Source organism: Trichosurus vulpecula, chromosome 3 (genome assembly GCF_011100635.1).
Source record: "Trichosurus vulpecula isolate mTriVul1 chromosome 3, mTriVul1.pri, whole genome shotgun sequence".
NCBI classification, from domain to species: domain Eukaryota; kingdom Metazoa; phylum Chordata; class Mammalia; order Diprotodontia; family Phalangeridae; genus Trichosurus; species Trichosurus vulpecula.
In genome coordinates, this window is record NC_050575.1 from 431,256,550 (window position 1) to 431,276,955 (window position 20,406).

Below are 20,406 nucleotides of genomic sequence, written 5' to 3' on the forward strand. Positions count from 1 at the left end.
TACAGGAACAGAGGTGGTGCCATCCCTGAGCATTTAGTGAGCACCTACTGTGTGCCCTGTACTAGCTGGGTTCTGGGGTACAGGAACAGAGGTGGTGCCATCCCTGAGCATTTAGTGAGCACCTACTGGGTGTGCTGCACTAGCTGGGTTCTGGGGTACGGGAACAGAGGTGGTGCCATCCCTGAGCATTTAGTGAGCACCTACTGGGTGTGCTGCACCAGCTGGGTTCTGGGGTACAGAAACAGAGGTGGTGCCATCCCTGAGAATTTAGTGAGCACCTACTGTGTGCCCTGTACTAGCTGGGTTCTGGGGTACGGGAGCAGAGGTAGTACTATCCCTGAGCATTTAGTGAGCACCTACTGTGTGCCCTGCACTAGCTGGGTTCTGGGGTACAGGAGCAGAGGTGGCACCATCCACGAGCATTTAGTGAGCACCTACTGGGTGTGCTGCACTAGCTGGGTTCTGGGGTACAGAAACAGAGGTGGTGCCATCCCTGAGCATTTAGTGAGCACCTACTGGGTGTGCTGCACTAGCTGGGTTCTGGGGTACAGGAGCAGAGGTGGCGCCATCCACGAGCATTTAGTGAGCACCTACTGGGTGTGCTGCACTAGCTGGGTTCTAGGGTACAGAAACAGAGGTGGTGCCATCCCTGAGCATTTAGTGAGCACCTACTGGGTGTGCTGCACTAGCTGGGTTCTGGGGTACAGGAGCAGAGGTGGCGCCATCCACGAGCATTTAGTGAGCACCTACTGGGTGTGCTGCACTAGCTGGGTTCTGGGGTACAGAAACAGAGGTGGTGCCATCCCTGAGCATTTAGTGAGCACCTACTGGGTGTGCTGCACTAGCTGGGTTCTGGGGTACAGGAGCAGAGGTGGCGCCATCCACGAGCATTTAGTGAGCACCTACTGGGTGTGCTGCACTAGCTGGGTTCTGGGGTACAGAAACAGAGGTGGTGCCATCCCTGAGCATTTAGTGAGCACCTACTGTGTGCCCTGTACTAGCTGGGTTCTGGGGTACAGAAACAGAGGTGGCGCCATCCCTTCCCTCAAGGAGTTTACATTCTATTGGGGAAATAACACAGCCCTGTACACACAAGTACTGCCCCACTGTCTCTGAGAGCTGGGATTTTGGGAAGTCCTGGTTCTAGCATCGTTCATTTAGACTGGAAGGAACATCTGAGGCTGTCTAGTCAGGCAGCCTGGAGGTGCAGTGGACAGAGCACCGGACCTAGAGTCAGGAAGACCTGAATTTGAATCCTGTCATTCCTTACCGGAGATAAGTAAGGCACGGCAAGGAGTCCAGTTTGGCTGGAATATGCAAGAGGGAGTGATGCGGAATTAGTCTGGGAAGGCAGCCTGGTGCAGGGCATCAAACAGAGCTAAAACAGGCTCCACAGGAGCCTGCCCCTGCCCCCACCCCCACCCATGGTGCTGGGCCTGCCCCTGCCCCCATCCATGGTGGGGGTGGGGTGGGTGAGGACCGGAAGCCGGTCTAAAAATGGACCGGCTCCCCTGAGGGATGCTGGGCTCCCTCTGACCAGAGGTCTTTGAGCGGAGGCTGGAGAGGACTCTTTCTAGCTGGGCTACAATAGGGATTCCTTCAGGTCTGGGTCAGGGCAGACAGCTGCCGAGGTCTTCCTGCCTCTCCAGCTCTGGGACCGTCCCACAGGGAAGGCGTCAGGTTCAGGAAGGTTCAGCCACATGGGGTGGGGGGGCTCCCTCCTGTGTCCCTGTGCTCATGTCTGCCTTCCGCTCGACTCGAGGCCGGGTCCAGGCCCTGCTCTGTATGCCCATCATTGAGCGCGCTGAGGCCACATCTCCAGCACTCGCTAAGTGCTTGTTGACCGACTGCCCATCAGAGCCCGAGAGCATGCTGGGGCTTCCTGCGAACATGAGATAAACCCCAGGACGCTGCTCCAGCTTTCTCGGAGGGTCTGAGCCCGTCTGGGCCTTTGATCACTCATGAAGCTAACCCGGAGTCTTTGTAACAGCACAGTTTGTGTCGAAGCGGAAAACCAAGGAGGCTGAACTCATGGTCTCCATTCAGTCCACAAGCAAGCCCTTGTTAGTTCATTTCAATTCCAATTCAACAGCAATAAAAGCTCGCGTTCATACAGTGCCTTGAGATTTGTAAAACGACCCTGGAGGAAGGAAGATTCTATTCGTACTCCCACTTTACAGATGAGGAAACTGAGGCAAGCAACGACTTACCCAAGGTCACACGATGACCTGAGGCCAGATTTGAACTCAGGTTTTCCAGATTCCCAGCCCAGCACTCTATGCTCTATCCACTGTCCCACCAGGCTGCCTATAAGCATCTATTAAGTACCCCAAGGCACCGGGGGTGCCAGGACAAAAATAGGCAATAGTTCTTGCCCTCAAGAAACTTATATTCTACAGGCAGAGGGCACGGCATTCACAGAGACAAGAGAGCATTCTAACATCTGGCTTCCTGTAAGAGGTGGCCTCTCATTTCAGCCTTGCAGGAAGCCAGGGCTTCTAAGAAACAGAGATGGGAAGGAAGTGTGCACCAGGCAGGGGGCACAGCCTGTACAGAGGTAGGAATAAAGAAGCAGAAACTGGACAGCCACATTTCGGGGAGAGGGGTCGTAGGCAATGTTTAGTAAGCTGGGCTGGAGCTAGATTGTGAAGGCTGAGGAATTTTCCTTTTGAATTATAGAATTATAGATCGACGCTTCGGCAGTGACCTGGGAGGCTTCTTCAAGAAGCCAATGAGCCAGAAGTTTCTTGAGGGCTCTTGGTTTTATTTGTTTGTCTCTGTAGCCCCAGGGCCCATCCCAGTACCTGGTATCTGGTCCAACTGAGTCATGGTCCCTTTGGCATCTGGAAAAGTGATCATGCAGTCCCTGATAGGAGACCTTCAGTGAGGGGGAACCTACCACTTCCAGATACACCCATTCCACTCTGGGATAGTTCTATCGTTAGAAAAATTTCCCTTATCCTGAGCCTAATTTTGCCTTTAAGGCAATTGGAAAGGACCGAAGTTTTTTGAGCCAAGAAGTCACACAGCCGACAGTGTTTTAGGAATACTATTTTGGTAGCTGTGTGGAAGGTGAATCAGAGAGGGAAGAGAATAGAAACATGGAGACCAGGTAGGAGGGAGGCAATAGCATGGTCCAGACAACAGGTAATGAGACCCTGTCTGTCCCCTAGACAATGCAAGCATGCTAGGAGATGTGAAATCCACGGTCAATGTTGTTCCTTCCCTTGAGGAGTTTCTTGTCTTCAATTCCCTGCCCAGACAGTCATGCCCTGTTCTCGGTGCTGGGGGCACAAAGGAAGCCAAAAGCATGGTCTCTGCCCTCAAAGAACTCCCATTCTAATGAGGACAGACCATGAAAAAAACCTCAGCAGAAGCCATAGAAAGTAAGTGGATGGTCATTTCAGAGTCCAGGCCCCCGCAGTGGGAGTGGGGGGAGGAGAGACCAGCTGTGCCTGGCACATGCGAGGCTCAATTTTCCTCTCCTGGGGGAGCCCAGCTTGGGCGGACAGCAGGGGTTCTGGGCCTCCTGCATCATTTCCCACTTCCCTGGGCTGGCTTGTGGGTGGGCATTTGACGTTTGACCATCAAACTGTCTCCTCTGGGCCTGGTTTATTTTCCTAACTTGCTTGCCCTTGGCACATTCCTTGATGCAATCTCCAGCTAACCTTTCAAAATGGGTGACCTTTCCCTGTAGGCCAAGACCCATGCTTTCATCATGCTCTGGAATTTTCAAGTCACTGGCAGCTGTTAGTATTAGAGACTCCATTCAGGTGGCACATCTAAGGAGCGCTATACAGCCCAGGGGGCCAAAAGTTTGGGTTTCCTTTCAAGCTTGAGCACTGACCTGCTGGGGTGAGCCTCTCCCTGCTACGTTATTTCCATTTGTAAATTGGGGAGAATAAATCTTCCCCCTCGTCCAGGCCTCCCTGAGCTGTGGGCAGGGTATGTGAGGTCTGGAAAATGTTGTGAATTCCTTAGAGGGTGGCCTTCTGTGAGGCAGGAGATGGGACTGGGTAAGCTGGAAAGAACCTAGAGACCACAGAATCTGAGATCCCTAGCCGTATGACCCTGGGTGAGTCCCTTTCCATCTCTAGGAAATCTGAAAAACAAGGGGGCTGGCCCGGTGGCCTCTGAGGCCTCTTACAGTTTGAAACCCACAATCCCATGAGCCAGTCCAATCTCTTTATCTGAGGTAAGATTCAAACCCAGGTTCTGTGACTTTAAAACTGGCTTTCTTTCTACTGTACTGTTTCCCTTATGAATGTAAAAGACCATGATTTGTCCCTATGGGGGAGAAAGAAAACGAGATTTGTGGGTTTCTTCAATTCCAAGGATGGGCCAACGGCCTCAGGCAGTGTCCCAGCTACCAGGCTCCATGTTTAAAGGGCAAGGGCAGCACGTTGCCTTGTTTTAAAATAAAGAGTTTTTAAAAATCTTCTCTTCATTTCTCAAAGTGAGTCTTGAACCAGATCCCAGCACATGTGGGCTTGTGGGGCCATGGGAGGGATTCCATAGCAGTGAAGTCAGGAGGAAAGTTATGTGGCTTTTTTTTTTGGACAAAGAAGTCTCCGAGAAGTAGCCGATGAATGGATGTTTTTCCTTCTGGAGTGCAGGGCTGCTTGGTGTGTGTCTCTGTCCTCACGTAGGCCCTGCAGGCTCTCGGTGGCCTGACTCTCAGCTCCTCTGAACCCACGTTCCTAAGCGGGGGGGGGGGGGGGCGGGGAGGGGCTTGGGAGGGACCGTTGTCCTTTGAAACCTTCATCCAGCCCCAGCCCCTCCTGTGTGTATAGTCCTGTGCTGGGGGTCAGATACAGGCCCTGCCCACTGGTCACTAAAGAGTAGTTGGGATGCCAGATTTATACACATAAAACAGATAAGTAACAGCATGGGGTTGGGGTGGGGTAGAGGTTTAGGTCAATGTGAGTGAGGAGGAGACAGAAAGTGTCCTAGGAATGGAAACAGAACTAGGGTGAGGTTGATTGACTGATTGGAAACCTTATGGTGTCCCATGGCCTGGTTCCTTCTCCTCCAAAGTTGAATTGCAGGTGTACCCAACCCCATCCTCCCACAACTTGTCCCAAGCGTACAAATTGCTAATGATGGCTCTGCATGGCAGATGGGGCGGGGAGTCAAAGAGAAAGACCTTGGGTGAGGCACCTTGGTCTAGGAGACAAAGCACTAGATTTGGAGTCAGGGACCCGGGCTCAAATCTTAGTTCTGATTCTTGCTACTTTGTGTAAATGACTTGTTCTCTCTGGACCTGTTTCCTCATCTACAAAGTGGAGCTGTTCAGGTCTTTTTCAGTCATGTCTGACTCTCTGTGACTCCATTTGGGGTTTTCTCAGCAGAGATACTGGAGTACTTTGCCATTTCCTCCTCCATCTCATTTTATAGATGAGGAAACTGAGGCAAGCCGGATGAAGTGACTTGCCCAGGGTCACACAGCTAGTAAGTGTCTGAGGTCGGATTCGAACTCAGGGAGAGGAGTCTTCCTGATTCCAGAGCTGATACTCTATCCACTGCAGCGCCACCTAGCGGCCGACAGTGGGGAGGGGTAGATTAAATGACTTTTGAGGTCTCTGAATCTCTAGTCTGTGCAGACTGGAAGGTTTGGGGTGGGCTTCCTGGAAAAGCTGGACTTTGAAGGCTGGCAAGGATTGGGTGAGATAGAGACACCTCAAGTGGGGAGGTGTGTATAAGCCTAGCTCACTCTCCTTGACTCTTTTTCTAAAATGTTGATACTCTTTTAACATCAGCACCTCCCTGCATGCCGCTCCCCCTCTGCCACTCAGACAGCATGAATTTATATCACGAAGAAAAGAGAGAGAGAAAAAAGCAGTTCACCAAAACTAACCAATACATCAGCCAATGGTCAATAATATATTCAGTATCCCACACCCATAGTCCCTCACCTCGGCAAAGATGGGAAGGAGATGCCTTCACTTATCCCTCCTTCTGGATTGAGTTCGTCACTGTACTTACACCTGTTAGTGTTCAGTTTGGACCCACTTTTAAGAGTGGAAAGGGATCAGACTTGCTGCCCCCTATCCAGGTTTGTTGAAGATGGCCCCAGTGGCACTTGGTGAGTTTATGGATGACAAGAGGCATTGGATTCCCTTTCTGGCGGTATCACTACCTTGCTAGGGACACTTGGCTAACTCAGTAACAAGTTAGCATTTTCCATCAATTGATCAACAAGCATTTATTAGGCACCTACTATGTTCTGGGGCTACAACGATAAAAACGGAACAGTCCCTGCCCTGCGCAGGGAGACACCTGTATGGTCTTCTATAGAATAGATATAAAACAAATGACTTCCTGGTACTTTGGGCAGGGGGGAGGGAGCGAACATCTCAGGGTGGGATCAGGAACAGCTTCATGAAGGCAGCTTTGATGATAATAATGACTCACATTCACACACAGCTTTAAGATTTGGAAAACACTTTCCATGCAGTGTTTCATTTGACCCTCACAGTATCCTGGCAGGGGAGTGCTATTATTATCCCATTTCATAGATGTGGATGCTGAGCCTCAGTAGTGGAAGACTTGCCCTGATCATACAGATGGTGTCAGAGGCAGGATGGGAACCCAGGTTCCCCTGATTTCAAGCCCAATGCTATTTCCCCTCTGCCCCACCTACAGCCATCCTATGAGATAGGTATTACAATCTCCATTCTATAGATGAGAAAAGAGCCCCAGAGAAACAGAAGTCCCAAGTGGCAATGCCATGTCCTCTGACCCCAAATCCAGCCCTCTCTACTGCACCCTTCTGCCAATATCCAGAAGCCTCATATGGGATCTGTAACCTTGCCCGACCAAGCGAGATTCAAGTGAAATGAGAATGCTGAGATAAAGAGGATCACCCAGGGATAGGAGTCAGGGGTCTGGGGCTCTCATCTCATCTCCATCACCAAGATTACACCACACCCTTCTCTTGTCCTCTGTTTAATGGCAGAGGGGGTTAGGTGGAAGGAAACCTCTGGATGCCTTCTAAGGTCTCTTTCGGCTCCAGCAGGGAAGCAGCATCACTGCTCCAGAAGGACAGCTGCCCACAGCTTCTGGGACCGGCTTTAGTCTGGGTCCTCCTGGGCCAGGCTTGGATCGCCCCAGCCACCCACTTTCCCCCTCTGCCCCCAGGCTCCCAGTCTTTCCTCCTTTCAGCTGGGACCAGCACCCACAGCTCCTTCAGAGGGAAAATGAGCCAGGGGAGCAGCTTTGTTGGTCCCTCTTGTCCTCTCCTTAGGAAGCAGAGGTCTGGGACTGGAGCCAGGCTGGGGTCAGGGGATGATGTCACAAGCTAGCACCTTTCCCCATTTCACTCTGTAACTCTCGCCTGGAGGCAGAATGGACAGACAGGGTGGTCACCTGGGGCCCAGGCTTGGCTCCCCACGACTGCCCAGGTGTCTTGGCTGATGGGAGGAAATGTAAGAAGAGGCTTTACAGACCTGGAAAAACTTAATCCTGCCAATGGCGACCTTCCTTCCGCTTGGCATGCGAGGGAAGTGGAGCCGAATACCAGCGTTCTTGGGATGACATATTTTCCACCGCTATGTGGGTCTGACCTGAAATCTCTGAAATGATGCCTTGTGAAGCCAAGCTGACACTCTGATTTATGGAGCTGGGGCAAGAATAGACAGGCTTTGCTCTGGGCACCCAGACAGTGGTTCTCTTCAGCCCTGTGGGCTCCACAAAATGATTTGCATGTTGGCAGGGCTGGGAGCAGCTGTCACTGGGCCCCCTGTATTCCTCCATCCCCTTCATCCCATATCCAACAACCACCCCCTGTCCTGCACGTCCGACCATCTCTGCCACGCCATCACCCTCAGGCTACCTCCTTGCCCTGGAATGCACCTTTCTCCAAGGTCTCAGAGATTACCTTCTGCCTGCGGGTAGTTCTTGGGGTCAACAATTGAGAATTTGTTTTATTGATAAGGAAACAGATGCCCAGGTGCCATGCACAATTAAAAGCTTAACAAAAGTTTGTTGAAGTGATGCCCATAGGGGCGAAGTGACTGGCTTAGTTTAAGGTCACATAGATAATAAGTGGCACATCTGGGATTTGAACCCGAGTCCCATGGCTCTAAATTGAGTATTCTTTTTGTTTGTAAAAGACTGGATCTGTGACATCATTTATTTAGGGAACCCCCAGTGGGGGAACACCATCAACGTAGACCTGCAATTTCCAGAGTTCGCCATACTGAGCCCTACCCAGACCCTGGCCATCTTCTCACATACTCTCTAACTCTGGGAAGTGTAACTAAATCAGTACCACTCTCCTAGAGGCAGCTGGTGGAGCAGTGGATAGAGCACCAGGCCTGGAGTTTGAGTTCAAATGTGGCCTCAGACACTAGCTGTGTGACCCTGGGAAAGTCACTTAACTCTGTTTGCCTCAGTTTTCTCATCTGTAATTTGATCTGCAGAAGGAAATTGCAAATCACTCCTACTATCTTTGCCAAGAAAATCCCACATGGGGTCATGAAGAGTTGGACAGAACTGAACAACAACAGATGGCCTCTAAGATCCCTTATGGGATGGAGGGCAGGGGAACCTGTGGTCTAGGTAATCTGAATTTATAATCTACTATCCTATCACTACAAGATTGCCTAGGGCACAGAGAGTTTGAGTGACTTGTTTAGGGTTTCACAGTCATTCTGTGTCCAAGGTGGGACTGAACCTGTCCTGACCCCACCTCCAGCTCTCTCTTCAACTCCCGTGTTTCCCCTGGGATAAATAATTTAGGCGATTGTTGTCAGATGATCTACTAGGACCACTCATCCGGAGCACCTTGAGGGGAAGTGACCTGCTTGGTGGCCAGCTTGGAGTAGATCCTGAAACCCTGGTCCCCAGGGTGACCCCCCCCCTTCCCATGCTTCTTCAGCTGTGAGTACCCTTCATTGGGAACCACAAGAGAGGGGGCTGGAGTCTGGAGATGATTAATAATAATAGGAGGGTAATTAACATCCTGGCTCTGGTTGCTTGACTTCCAAAAAGGAGCTCTAGCAAATTCCTACCATAGCTGGTCACTCAGAAAATTTTCCAGTGGCTCAGGCCACGGACGCTCCCTCCCAGCTGTGGAAAAGCTTAGATTGTGCCTGTCATCTCCTGGGACACACACCCTGGTGGTGCCCCACCCTGGCTCTGCTTTTATGGACACTGCTCCCCAAACACCATAAACCTGAAGCCATCATCACCAGCAGCCCAGGGCTGTCTCTGCAACTTACTAGCTTGGTGACCTTCTACAAATTCCTTCCCTCCATGGACCTCAATTTTCTCAGTTATGAAAAGGAAGCATTGTGTATGGTTCTGTGATTGATTCTGTGATGATGGAGAGAATATCAAGGACCTTGACATGATGGGATATGGAAAGCTATGCCCATTTTACACATAGGGATACTGAGGCTCAGAGGGCTTAAACAGTCTAAGTGGCAAAGGTGGAGATCAAATTCAGACCTTCTGACTCCAAGTTCAGTGGTCTTTCCACTGTCCTGTGCTATCCTTATCACCGTTTTCCACCGGTGTGGAAACCGAGGCTGAGAAGGTTAAGTGACTTGTGTCAGAAGCAGGACTTGAACCCTGGTTTCCCTGACCCTGAGGTTGCCTCTCGGATCAGTGATAATGTTAAGAGCCAACAGAATGCCTTTATGAGGTAAGCAAGCTTAACAAGCAGCATCTCCCTTGAGCCTCACAACAGCCCTGTGAGGTGGATGTGATCATCATCCCTGTTTCACAGTTGAGAATAGAGGGTCAGAGAAATTCATTGACTTGGCACTGGTCACACAGCAAATTGTCTCAGAGTCAGAGGATTCGAACCCAAGTCCTCTGACTCAAAGTCCAATGCTCTTCGATGCCAATCAACTTTATGACCTGAGGTTGTTTGTAGACCATGAGGTCATAGACTTAGAGGAGAAGGAACTTGACAGGCCATAAAGTCCACTCCCTTCACTTTACAGATGGGGGAACTGAGGCACGGAGAGGTGTAGTGGTTGGCTCAAGGTTGCACATTTGGTTTGTACCTGATATTCAAGACTGAGGGTTTTCCTGACTGCAAGTTGAGGGCACCATTCACTTTAACTCTTAGTCAGAACTCTGGTTTTTCTTGTGCGCTCATCCCACCTCTCCAAAAGGATCATAAGCTCCTCAAGGGCGTGGGTTTCTGGTGGTTCTTTGGTATCTCTTCCTAGCACAGGAATCAATCAATTGTGGATATTTATTAAGTGCTTACTGTATGCCATGTGCTAGGGATACAGAAACAAAAAAGTGAGTCATCTTGGAGCTCATGGAGCCCAGTTACTGACTTCCCCCAGGCCTGGAATACTCTTGCGCCTCTTCTCCACCTCCCACTTCCAAACCCCACCTTCTAGTAACTCTAGGGCTTCCCCAGTTCATTATCTCCAGTCTGTCTGGTCAACATCTTGTTTGTACTCAAATTATCTCTCTCGCTAGACTGTGTACTCCTTGAGGGCAGGTGCTGGATTCTTGGCATTGCTGTTTTGCCTTTCTTTGCATCCCTGGTGCTGGACAGCAGCTCCGTGCCTGGCACACAGGGATCACTGAATATATGACTTGGCCTGACTCTGCCCTCTGCCTCTGTCTGAAGAGTTACTCTGGAGACTTGCCTGCCGATCAATGGGTCCTTCCTTCCTTTCACCCACCTCCTTCCTGCTCTCTCTCTTTATAGAACATGAACATCCGGGTGGATGACATTCGGATCCGCGCTGTCCTCTCTGCGTACCGGAAGCGCACACCAGTGACTGAGGGCTATGTGGAGGTGAAGGATGGCAACAGCTGGAAGCAGGTCTGTGACAAGCACTGGACCACCAAGAACTCCCGGGTCATCTGTGGCATGTTTGGCTTCCCCAATGAGAAAAAGTACAACACCAAGGTGTACAAGTAAGTGGGAGCCCGAGCTGTGGCGGGGCTCTAGGCCCCTTGGGAATGGAAGCTCCCTAGGGGATGTGGTAGTGGGAGGGGAGGGCTGGAATCTGGGACCCGCCCTTTATGTCTTCTCAGGTACCTCCCACCTGGTCCCAGGAGGGCAAGCTGGCCCTGCAGATAAGCCTGCCAGATGCTGTTAGGCCATGGAACTAGAGTTGAGTTGAAAGCATGAGCTTGTAGTTTGGATTCTGGCTCAAGCATTTAGTACCTATATGACTTTGGCAAAGTCCCTTAACTTCTCTGGGCCTCAGTTTCCAGAACTATAAAATAAAGGAGTGGCCTCTGATGCCCCTTCCAGCTTCAGAGCTAGGATCCTAGATGTGAGCAAGTCTCTTGACCTCTTGTTCAGGATCCTCTCTGAGCCTTGATTTCTTCATTTGTCAAATGAGGGAGGCAGCAGCTCTGCTCCAAAGAAGGGGCTGATCTGCCTTGGTGGAGTGAGTTCCCTACACAATGAAATCACTGGTTCAGTTTAAAAAACAGAGAGGAGATCAGCCTGGATAATTTTTGAGGGCTCTTACTGCTTTAACTCTCTTAAGAGAGGGACTGACATGGGATCCCTCCCATGCCTCGCTTCCTGCCTGCTCCCCTATCAACAGGAGCTAACATGTAGATAGCGCTTCCTCTCCCGACAGCCTTTTCCATACTGAGGCAGCTCTTGTAGCTAGGAAGCATCTTCTAACGCGAAGCTTAAGTTGGCTTCTTCTCAACTTCCACCCCGTGCTCCTGGTCCTGTCTGCCTGATCCCTGATTGTGGTGCAGGGGGGAGTCAGAGGGGAACAGACCTGTCTGCTCTTCCCTGGGAGGTGCTCATCCCCCCATTGACAGCGAGGCTGGCCTCTGGGAAGAGTGATGAGAGCCGCTGGCTGCCCAGCTGATGCCTTCTCTGCACCTCTTACCAGCCAAGAAAAACAAACATCTTTGTCTCTGAGCCTTCTAGAATTGTTGACAAGCCTCCTATATGTGCAACAGCAAAGGTTTTTCCCTACACACACACACACACACACACATACACACACAAAGGTTTTCCCCTACACACACACACACACACACACACACACACACACACACACATACAGACACTCTGACTGCACTTAGGACTGGATTGGTCAGAGACTACCAATACCTTTCTCCCCTGGATCCTTTTCCCTGTGTTTTCCCTTCCACCTAATCAGAGCCAAGATGTAGCAGAGGGGACAGGATACTTGTCTTAAGGGGTACAGGATCATTTGATTAACCAGTCCATCAGCAAACACATCACATGACTACTACAGTATGTGCCAGACATAGGGATACAAAGACAGCAGTGAATTCCTGCCCTCAAGGAGATTATATTCCATCAGATTATAGGTCTAGAGTTCTGTTTGGGGACAGATAGGTAGATATTATTGGGGGGGCAGGACTAGTTAGAGACAGTGGGGTAGGGAGCTGGCCCACCCCTGAAACTTCCTGGCTGTGTTACCCTGGGCAAGTCACTTAACATTCTCTGTGCTCTAGGCATTTCTCTGAGACTACAGAAAAGTTTCTGACTAACATTGAGAGAGGGATTTTCCTCATTTGGGAGTGCCTTACAATCTCTATTTCCCCATCAAAAACTTTCTGGAGCTGTCCAGCAGCATGAAGGATTCCCTCAGGTGGTTGTGATGGTCTCACCACTGAAAGTCACAGAAGGATTACAAAATTTAGAGCTAGAAAGGCCCTCACAGACCATCTAGTCCAATTTAAAACAAATTTACATTTTAATGATCACAGCAGCCTCTAGACCCATTTGGAAAATGGTAGCCGACATCCCGAGAAACACCCCGCCCCCCCCGAGGGAAGTGGATATGATCCTTTTTTTAAGGAAGGCATGTGCGTGTGTTTGTTATTCCTGATCATTGTGTTGGACCTAGAGAAAGATCAGCAATGGCCATGCCAACTCCTTCATTTTACGGAAGGGTACACTGATGTCCAGACAGGGTAAGTGGCTTGCCTGTTGTCACAGCTAGAAGTGCTGGAGTCAGGGACCTGACTCTAGTCCTCGGTGCCAAGCTCAGCTCTCTTGTCCACAGCCTCACCCTGATTCTTCATATTTACCAAAAAGCAAACTGAGGCCCAGAGAGCCAAAGAGACATGACTAGTAAGTGAGCCAGGATTCAAAGCTAGATTCCCTTTCTCCATATCCAACATATTCAGGTGAAGACTGGATAGCTGAGTCCCTGTCATCAATATGAGAGGGATTCCTTCAAGGAAGATGGAGGGCTCTGGAATCAGATGGATTATCTCACAGCTCCCTCCCTCCCCATTCCCAGTGATCTCATAAGATGAAGGACAAAGCCATTATCACATGTGCAAGGCCGGTCAAAACCAAAACATTTCTTCCTGGGAGAGAGAAAGACTTCACTTTCTGTGAGAAAACCTTTCTGCCTTCACATTGTGACTGTTGGAACAGAATTTTCCTCACAACAGCAACTAGCTTGGCTTGTTTTCTTCTAACTCCAGAGAAGCCAGATCTCCCATCATGTCCTTGAGGAAGGCTCAGTCTCCTTGTCTTTCTTCACTTCCCTCCCCAGCCCAGTTCGAGGCAAGATGGTGCAGTGGATAGAGCACCAGGCTTGGAGACAGGAAGACTCACTCATCTTTCTGAGTTCAAATCTGGCCTTAGACACTTACTGGACAAGTCACTTCACCCTTTTTGCCTCAGTTTCCTCATCTGTAAAATGAGCTAGAGAAGGAAATGGCAAACCATTCCAGTATCTTTGCCAAGAAAACTCAAAATGGGGTCATGAGGATTCAGACACAACTGAAAAACAAATAAACTGGGCATTACAAGGTTCTGTATCCTGGGCCAGGAGCTCTTTGCTGAGAAGAGAAATGATTAACAGATGTGGAGCAAATGGAAGAGAACCCAATTGGCATCTTCCCAAACACCTCCCAGAGCTGGCTTTTCCAAAGCTGCCGCTGGGCTTGGGAGGCCTGGGGTGGAGAGGCCACACTATCATCAGCCACTTTCCTTGTTAAAGAAAGTGACTGAGGAGATGCCCGATCCAACCCAGAGTGTCCAGGTGGCATTCGTCATCCAGCGGCTCCCATTCTTTGGGCACTGTGACGTGTACCCAGATAATAATCGTGACAGCGATCATAATTTGGATGGTACTTCGAGGTCGGCAAAGCACTTTTCATAGGTTTTTATCTCATTTAATCCCCACAACAACCCCGAGGGGTAGGCGCTATTATTAACCTCATTTTACAGATAAGGAAACTGAGGCAGAGTTTAAATGACTTACGCAAATATTGACTTAAAGGCATCAAGGACTTCCAAAGGAAGATGGCCCATGGCCAAAGAGCTACAAGTCTGGCCCCTTCATTTTGTGGGTGAGGAACCTGAGGCCAGAGAAGACTAGAAGACATTGATGCAGTGCTCTATGGTCTGCAAAGCACTCTGGGAATACGTTTTAGTTGAGCCTGACAAAATCCCTCAGAGGTGGGTGCTATTATTATCCCCATTTTAAAGACGAAGAAGCTGAAGCAGACAGGGAAATGACTTGCCCAGGGTCATACAACCAGGGAGCCACAGAACCCAGGTCCCTTGATTCCAAATCCACCGTTCTTTCCACCGTACTACAGAGCTGAGCTTTAAAGGAAGCTGGCGATTCTTAGAGGTAGAGGGGAGAAAGGAGAACATTCCAGCATGATCACAGGAACGCAGAGGGACTTTGGGGTCATCTTGGCCAACCCCCTCATTTCACACAGGGGGAAACTGAGGCACAAAAAGCAAAGTCACCTCCCCAAGACACGCAGGTGGTAAATAGCAAAGTTGAGATCTGAACTCAGGTCTTCTGACTTCCTCTCTGGTACTAGCCCTCGAATCAGAAGACTTGGGCTCAAATTCTGCCTCTGACACTTGCTACCCGTATTAGTTTGGGGCTCAGTCCCCACTCTAGCCCATTCAGCTCTTGAAATGATCTTCCTAAAGCATGAAACGACCATGCCAGCCCACATATCCTCAGTAAACTCCAGTGGCTCCCTATTACCCCCAGAATCAAATATAAAATCCTCTGCTAGGCTTTTAAAGCCCTTCACAACCTGGCCTCATCCTACCTTTCTGGTCTTCTTACACGCTCCTCCCTTCCACGTACTCTGCTCCAGTGACACTGGCTTTCTTGTAATTCCTCAAACACAATTCTTCCTTTCCAATTTTCTGTGCTTTTGCACTAGCTATGCCCCACGCCTGGAATGCCATCCCTTCTCACCTCTGCCTCTGGGCTTCCTTCAAGATTCAGCTCACATCCCACTTTTGCAAGAAGACTTTTCCAGTCTTTGTCCCTCAACAAGTGATTCCCTTCAACTTACCCATCTCTTGTATGTCCAGAGTTGTTTGCTTGTTGTCTTTCCTTAGAATGTAAGCTCCTTGAGGGCAGGGGCCATATTTTTGCCTTCTTTGTATCTCTAGGGCTTAGCATAGTGCCTGGCACATAGTAGGTGCTTAATGAAAGCTAGTTGATTGACTGGTAGACGAATCCTTTATAGGCACTTTAAGCAGCCCTTTAAGACTGGAATCCCCCAACTGGTCCTGGACTTGGAGTCAGGGGGACCTGATTTCAAATCTTGCCTCAGATACTATCTATGTGACCCTTGGCAAGTCATTTAATCTCTATCAATCTCAGTTTCTATCTGTAATATAGGAATGATAATGGCACCTACCCCCAAGGTTGTTGTGAGCATAAGTGAGATTAATTTTTGTAAAGTGCTATATAGATAATTGTCATGATGATGACGATGCTATTACATGCCAGGCACTAGGTAAAGCTCTAGGGATCCAAAAGGCCAGTCCTTGGCCTCAAGAAATTTACATTCTAGTATGGAAGACTGTATGTAAATAGGTACAAGATACAAACTGGATGACAGACTCAAAATCCAAAAAGGTCTTGACTAGAGCCTTGGACCAAATCTAAGAACATGAAATTGAGTAGAAATAAATGTAAAGTCTTATATTTGGACTCAAAAAATCAACTCCCCCAGTTCCAGATGTGGGGAGGTCTGGTTACAGGAAAGGCTGTCTACTGGATTTTCGATTCACTATGAGTCAACATTGTGTTGTGGCAGCCCAAAGAACTAACGCAGTCTTGAGCTGCATGAAGAGATGTGTAGACTCCAGGACTGGGGAGATCCCTCCATTCTCTGCCTGGTCAGACCTTCTCTGCAGTTCTGTGTGTTATACTGTGGATACCACAATTTAGGAAGGATGTAGATTATCTGGAGAGTATTCAGAGCAAGGCAACCAAGGTGGTGAAGAGACTGGAGATGATGTCATTTGGGACGGTCTGAAGGAACCAGGGGAGGTTAGCCAGAAGGGAAGATGGAGGAAGTGGATGGGCTGTCAGGTGGATGTGGAATCAGCCTTAGAAGCCCAGACCAGGAGCACTGTAGGCTTCATGTCAGAAAAAACGTTGGGAGATGTCCTGGAGTGGTGTGTATCAGGTCAGGAGGAAGTGGACTTCCCTTTTGTGAAGGTCTTCAAGAAAAGCCTCAATCATTACCTATCAAGTATGGAGTAGTGGGGATTCCGTCCAAGTATGGATGGACAAGCTGGCCACCGAGGTCTTTTCCAGCTCAATGATGTGTCTCTCAGATGTCATTACAGTGGCGTTCTATGGCATTGCCACCATTGCATTAACTACAATGACTACTTTAATACCAATGTATTAATGACAATGTGAAATGACTTTGGTTGGGGCAAGGTTGCAAGGGTGTGTGCAGCATGTGGTAATGGCCAGTGTCCTGGCCTGGGAGTTAGGAAGGCCTGGGTTCAAATCCCTCTGGTGCTATTTACCAAGCCTATGACCCTGAGCAAATAATTTACCACCTCCAAGCCTCAGTCTTATCTATAAAATGGGGGCAGTAATAACTGTAATACACCTAACCTCCCAGCTCTCCAAGCAACCTCTCTGACACTCAGTCAGTCAACAAGCGTTTCTGAAGCACCTACTAGGTGACTGGTTCTATGTTAAGCACTAAGGACACAGAGAAAGGCAAAGATATGATTGCTTCCTTCAAGGCGTTCTCATTCAAATAGGAGAGATAACGCACCCACTGAGGTCCCTCCCCACCACAAATCTATGTGGAGACACAGGGTAATGTTGGAATCAGGAGGACCTGGGTTCAAATTGTGACCCTGGACAGGTCATTTAACTCCATTGGGTCTTAGTTTCTTTCTCTGTAAAGTAAGAGGACTGGGCCTAGAGGCTTCTAGGTTCCCTTGTTGCTGTCAATCTCCAATCCTGGGATAAGAGCAGTGATCAGAGATTGTATGAGAAGGAAGAAGAGGTCTCATTTGGTGATCTCTTCACTTGCCCTTGGTGGCAATGTACTATGGAAAGAATGAGAGGACCTGGGTTCAGATCCTGCCTCTGATGCTTACTGCATATATGACCTTGGGCAAACTCATTGCTCCCCCCTGCCTCAGTTTCTTCCTTTGTAAAAAGAGGGATTTGGACAGAGGTCCCTTAGAGTTCTAGACTGATGATATTAGAGATGGCTGGGTGGTGTAGTCCATGGAGCACTAGAGTTAGCAACAAAGAGTCATGAATTCAAATCCTCCCTCCCATTCTGGCAACTCACCAAACTGTTCTGAGACTCAGTCTCTTTATCTGTAAATACTGACCTCACAGGGAAATAGAATGAGATAAGCCCCATGAAGGACTCTGTCATCACAAAGTGCTAGAGAAAACCAGCTGTGATTGTTACGCTGTGGTCCTATGGTCCCTTCGGTGTAAGTGAAATCCTGACATTCCCATCAATAACACCATGAAGTGAGGGGACTATTAATTGAGAGCCTTACCAAAAGGCTTTTTCTGAGCCAAGAGCAATCTGGTGAGCTCTATCTAAGCCCGTCCTTGCTGACATCCTAGGAGACCTCTCTGTGGCCCCTCCATATGGAAGCAGCTTGGAGGGAACACAATGTTCTGAAGTGAGAAGACAAGGACAGGAAGAAGGAAAAAGATGGTCCTGGTGTTCATTACAGCAGTCAGAGCCACAAGCCTGTCTCTACAGCAAGCATCAAGGGCCCAGCCTCTTGACTCATATCTTATTGGCTCTCATCTCTGTTCATGTCTCATTTGCTCCAAAGAAACCGAGCCTTTGGGAGGCTGTCCCTGGGTCGGTCTATCTCTGGGACCTGCAGGACATCCCAAAGGGATGGGCTAGCATCGGGTCTGCCCAGGATGCTGGGTAAATTCCCCATGGAAGAAAGGCATTTAGTTGGCAAGGGTGTTGTTTACAGTTTTTCTGGAATGTTAGAGAATTCTGCAAGTATGGGAGAGAGGGAGGAGCCTGGGGAACAGGGAGAGACCCTGAGGAGTGAGAGGACAAGGAGGCTGGCTGAGGGTCTTTGTTCCACTCATCACCAGTGGACTCCTATCTTGTTCAGGTAATATCCCCTTCCTGGGGCGATGACCTCTTTACCCCCAATATAAGAGCAAGATGGAAGCTTCCATACTAAGTCCTTGGCAATCTGGCTTCTCCTGCCCCCATCCTTATCTTCAGGCACAGCTTTCATCATCATCTTAATTAATTATAACAATAGCTAATATTTCTATAATGTTTTAAGGTTGGCAAAATGCTCTGTAAAGAGGATCTCATTTGATCCTCACAACAACACTGAGAGGTAGGTGCTGTGATTATCCCCATTTGACAAATGGGGAAACTGAGGCAGCAGAAGTGATGTGACCTGCCCGGGGTTCCACAGCTAGTCAGTGTCTTAGGCCAGATTCAAACTCAGGTCTTCTTGGCTCCAAGGCCAGTGTTCTAACTACTACACTACCTGGCTGCCTCTCTATGGCTTTCTTCAAATCATTTATACTTTATGTATACATATGGTTTCCCCCGATTGACTTCTTTGAGGACAGAGCACAGTTCTAGGCACATAGTAGGTGCTTAATAAATGATTTGATTGATTGGAGTCAACAGGGCACATACTACCTATGTGACCTTAGACTAATCTCTTCATCTCTCTCAGCCTCAGTCTCTCATCTGCAAAATGGGGACCAGATGGCTTTGGACAGTCCTCCTACCTCTGTATTTGTCACCCCATGAGAGGTTGATTTTATCAGCTCGAGAATACTTCCTTCCCTGTTGCCTGTAGAATAGAGTCATATAGACTCTCGGAGCGGGAAGAGACCTCAGAGAGCCTCTAGTTCAAACCACATGTGAATGACAATGCTCTCATGATTTCATTGTTCAGCCGTTTCAGTTGTGTCTGACTCTTCATGACCCCATTTGGGATTTTCTTGGCAGATACTAGTTATTTGTCATTTCAACAATCAGGCTAGCAGCTTCTGTGGGGGTGTAAGATCCACCCACAGCCAGCACCCAGAAAGCTGCCAACAGCACAGGTTCTTTTGATCTGCCTTAATAAGGAAAGCAAGGTTAAAGGGGTTGACAAGCTTACTTTAATCCAGCATACAGACAGCATTCACTTAGTTCAGGGGAAAAATCCAGCACCCTGAATTTCAGAACAAAATACAAACAAATTACAAACATCAACAGACAGACCCAATACAATTCATAGCTACCAACATCTAGGTTCAGCCCGGGAGCTCAGAACAAGGGCTGGCCCAGAGTCACGCGCCACTACTGCTGCAGCAAAGAGCTCCCAGGAACAGACATCGACCCCTGGTTTTTATATCTTTTTCAGCGTCAGGGGTGAGTCACGAATGCGACTCACCCACGTGACCTAGAATCATCACAGAGAGGTGGACTTAAACCCACGTGGTCTAAAAGCCTCTGCTCTCCCAGACGTGTAAACTAGGCCTTCCCTGGAATTTGCCCCACCTTGGGCCCCACCTTAGTTGCCAATCCCCCCCCCCCCCCCCCACACACACACACACACTAAGGTTTTACACCTAATAGGGGTTTGGGCCTGGGGCTAAGCACCTAGTAAGACTCAATCAAAGACACTGAATTAATCAAAGCAAACAAAGGCCAAACTCTTCAAGGGCACTTGGTTGAGCTAAGTGCTAAGGAGCCCATTTTGATTACCAACACACTTCCCCAGCTCATTTTACAGGTGAGGAAACTGAGGCAAACAGGGTTAAATGACTTGCCCAGGGTCACCCAGCTAGTAAGTGCCTGTGGCCAGATTTGAACTCAGAAAGATGAGTCTTCCTGACTCCAGGCCTAGACCTCTGTCCACTGTACCACCTAGACAAAGGGTCCTCCAGTCTTGAAGGTTGCTGTTGGTGGGAGCCCACTATTTTCATGGTGGCCTATTCCTTTTGGGAAACTTTAGAGTCAATTTTTTCATGATTGTGGGCTGAAATTTGCTCCTCTGTGTCGTCTACTGTCCTGCTCCTAATTCTGTTTTGTGAGACCGAGCAGAAAAAGTAGAAACCCTCTTTCACAGAAGCTCATAGAATTTAGGACTAGAGGGACCTTTGAGGTCATCTGATCCAACTTCCTGATTTTTTCAAATGAGGAAACTGAGGCCCA

The 20,406-nt window shown here is 49.0% G+C and overlaps 1 protein-coding gene across 2 annotated transcripts in view; it reads left to right on the forward strand.

The window, feature by feature from the left end:
- Window positions 1-20,406, forward strand: part of LOXL2 (lysyl oxidase like 2) — a 163,247-nt gene that overhangs the window by 69,763 nt on the left and 73,078 nt on the right. For both annotated transcript variants that reach the window (XM_036752881.1, XM_036752882.1), the window contains exon 4: window positions 10,682-10,893. In XM_036752881.1, coding sequence (XP_036608776.1) covers window positions 10,682-10,893 — 212 coding nt within the window. The remainder of the gene's footprint in view (window positions 1-10,681; window positions 10,894-20,406) is intronic.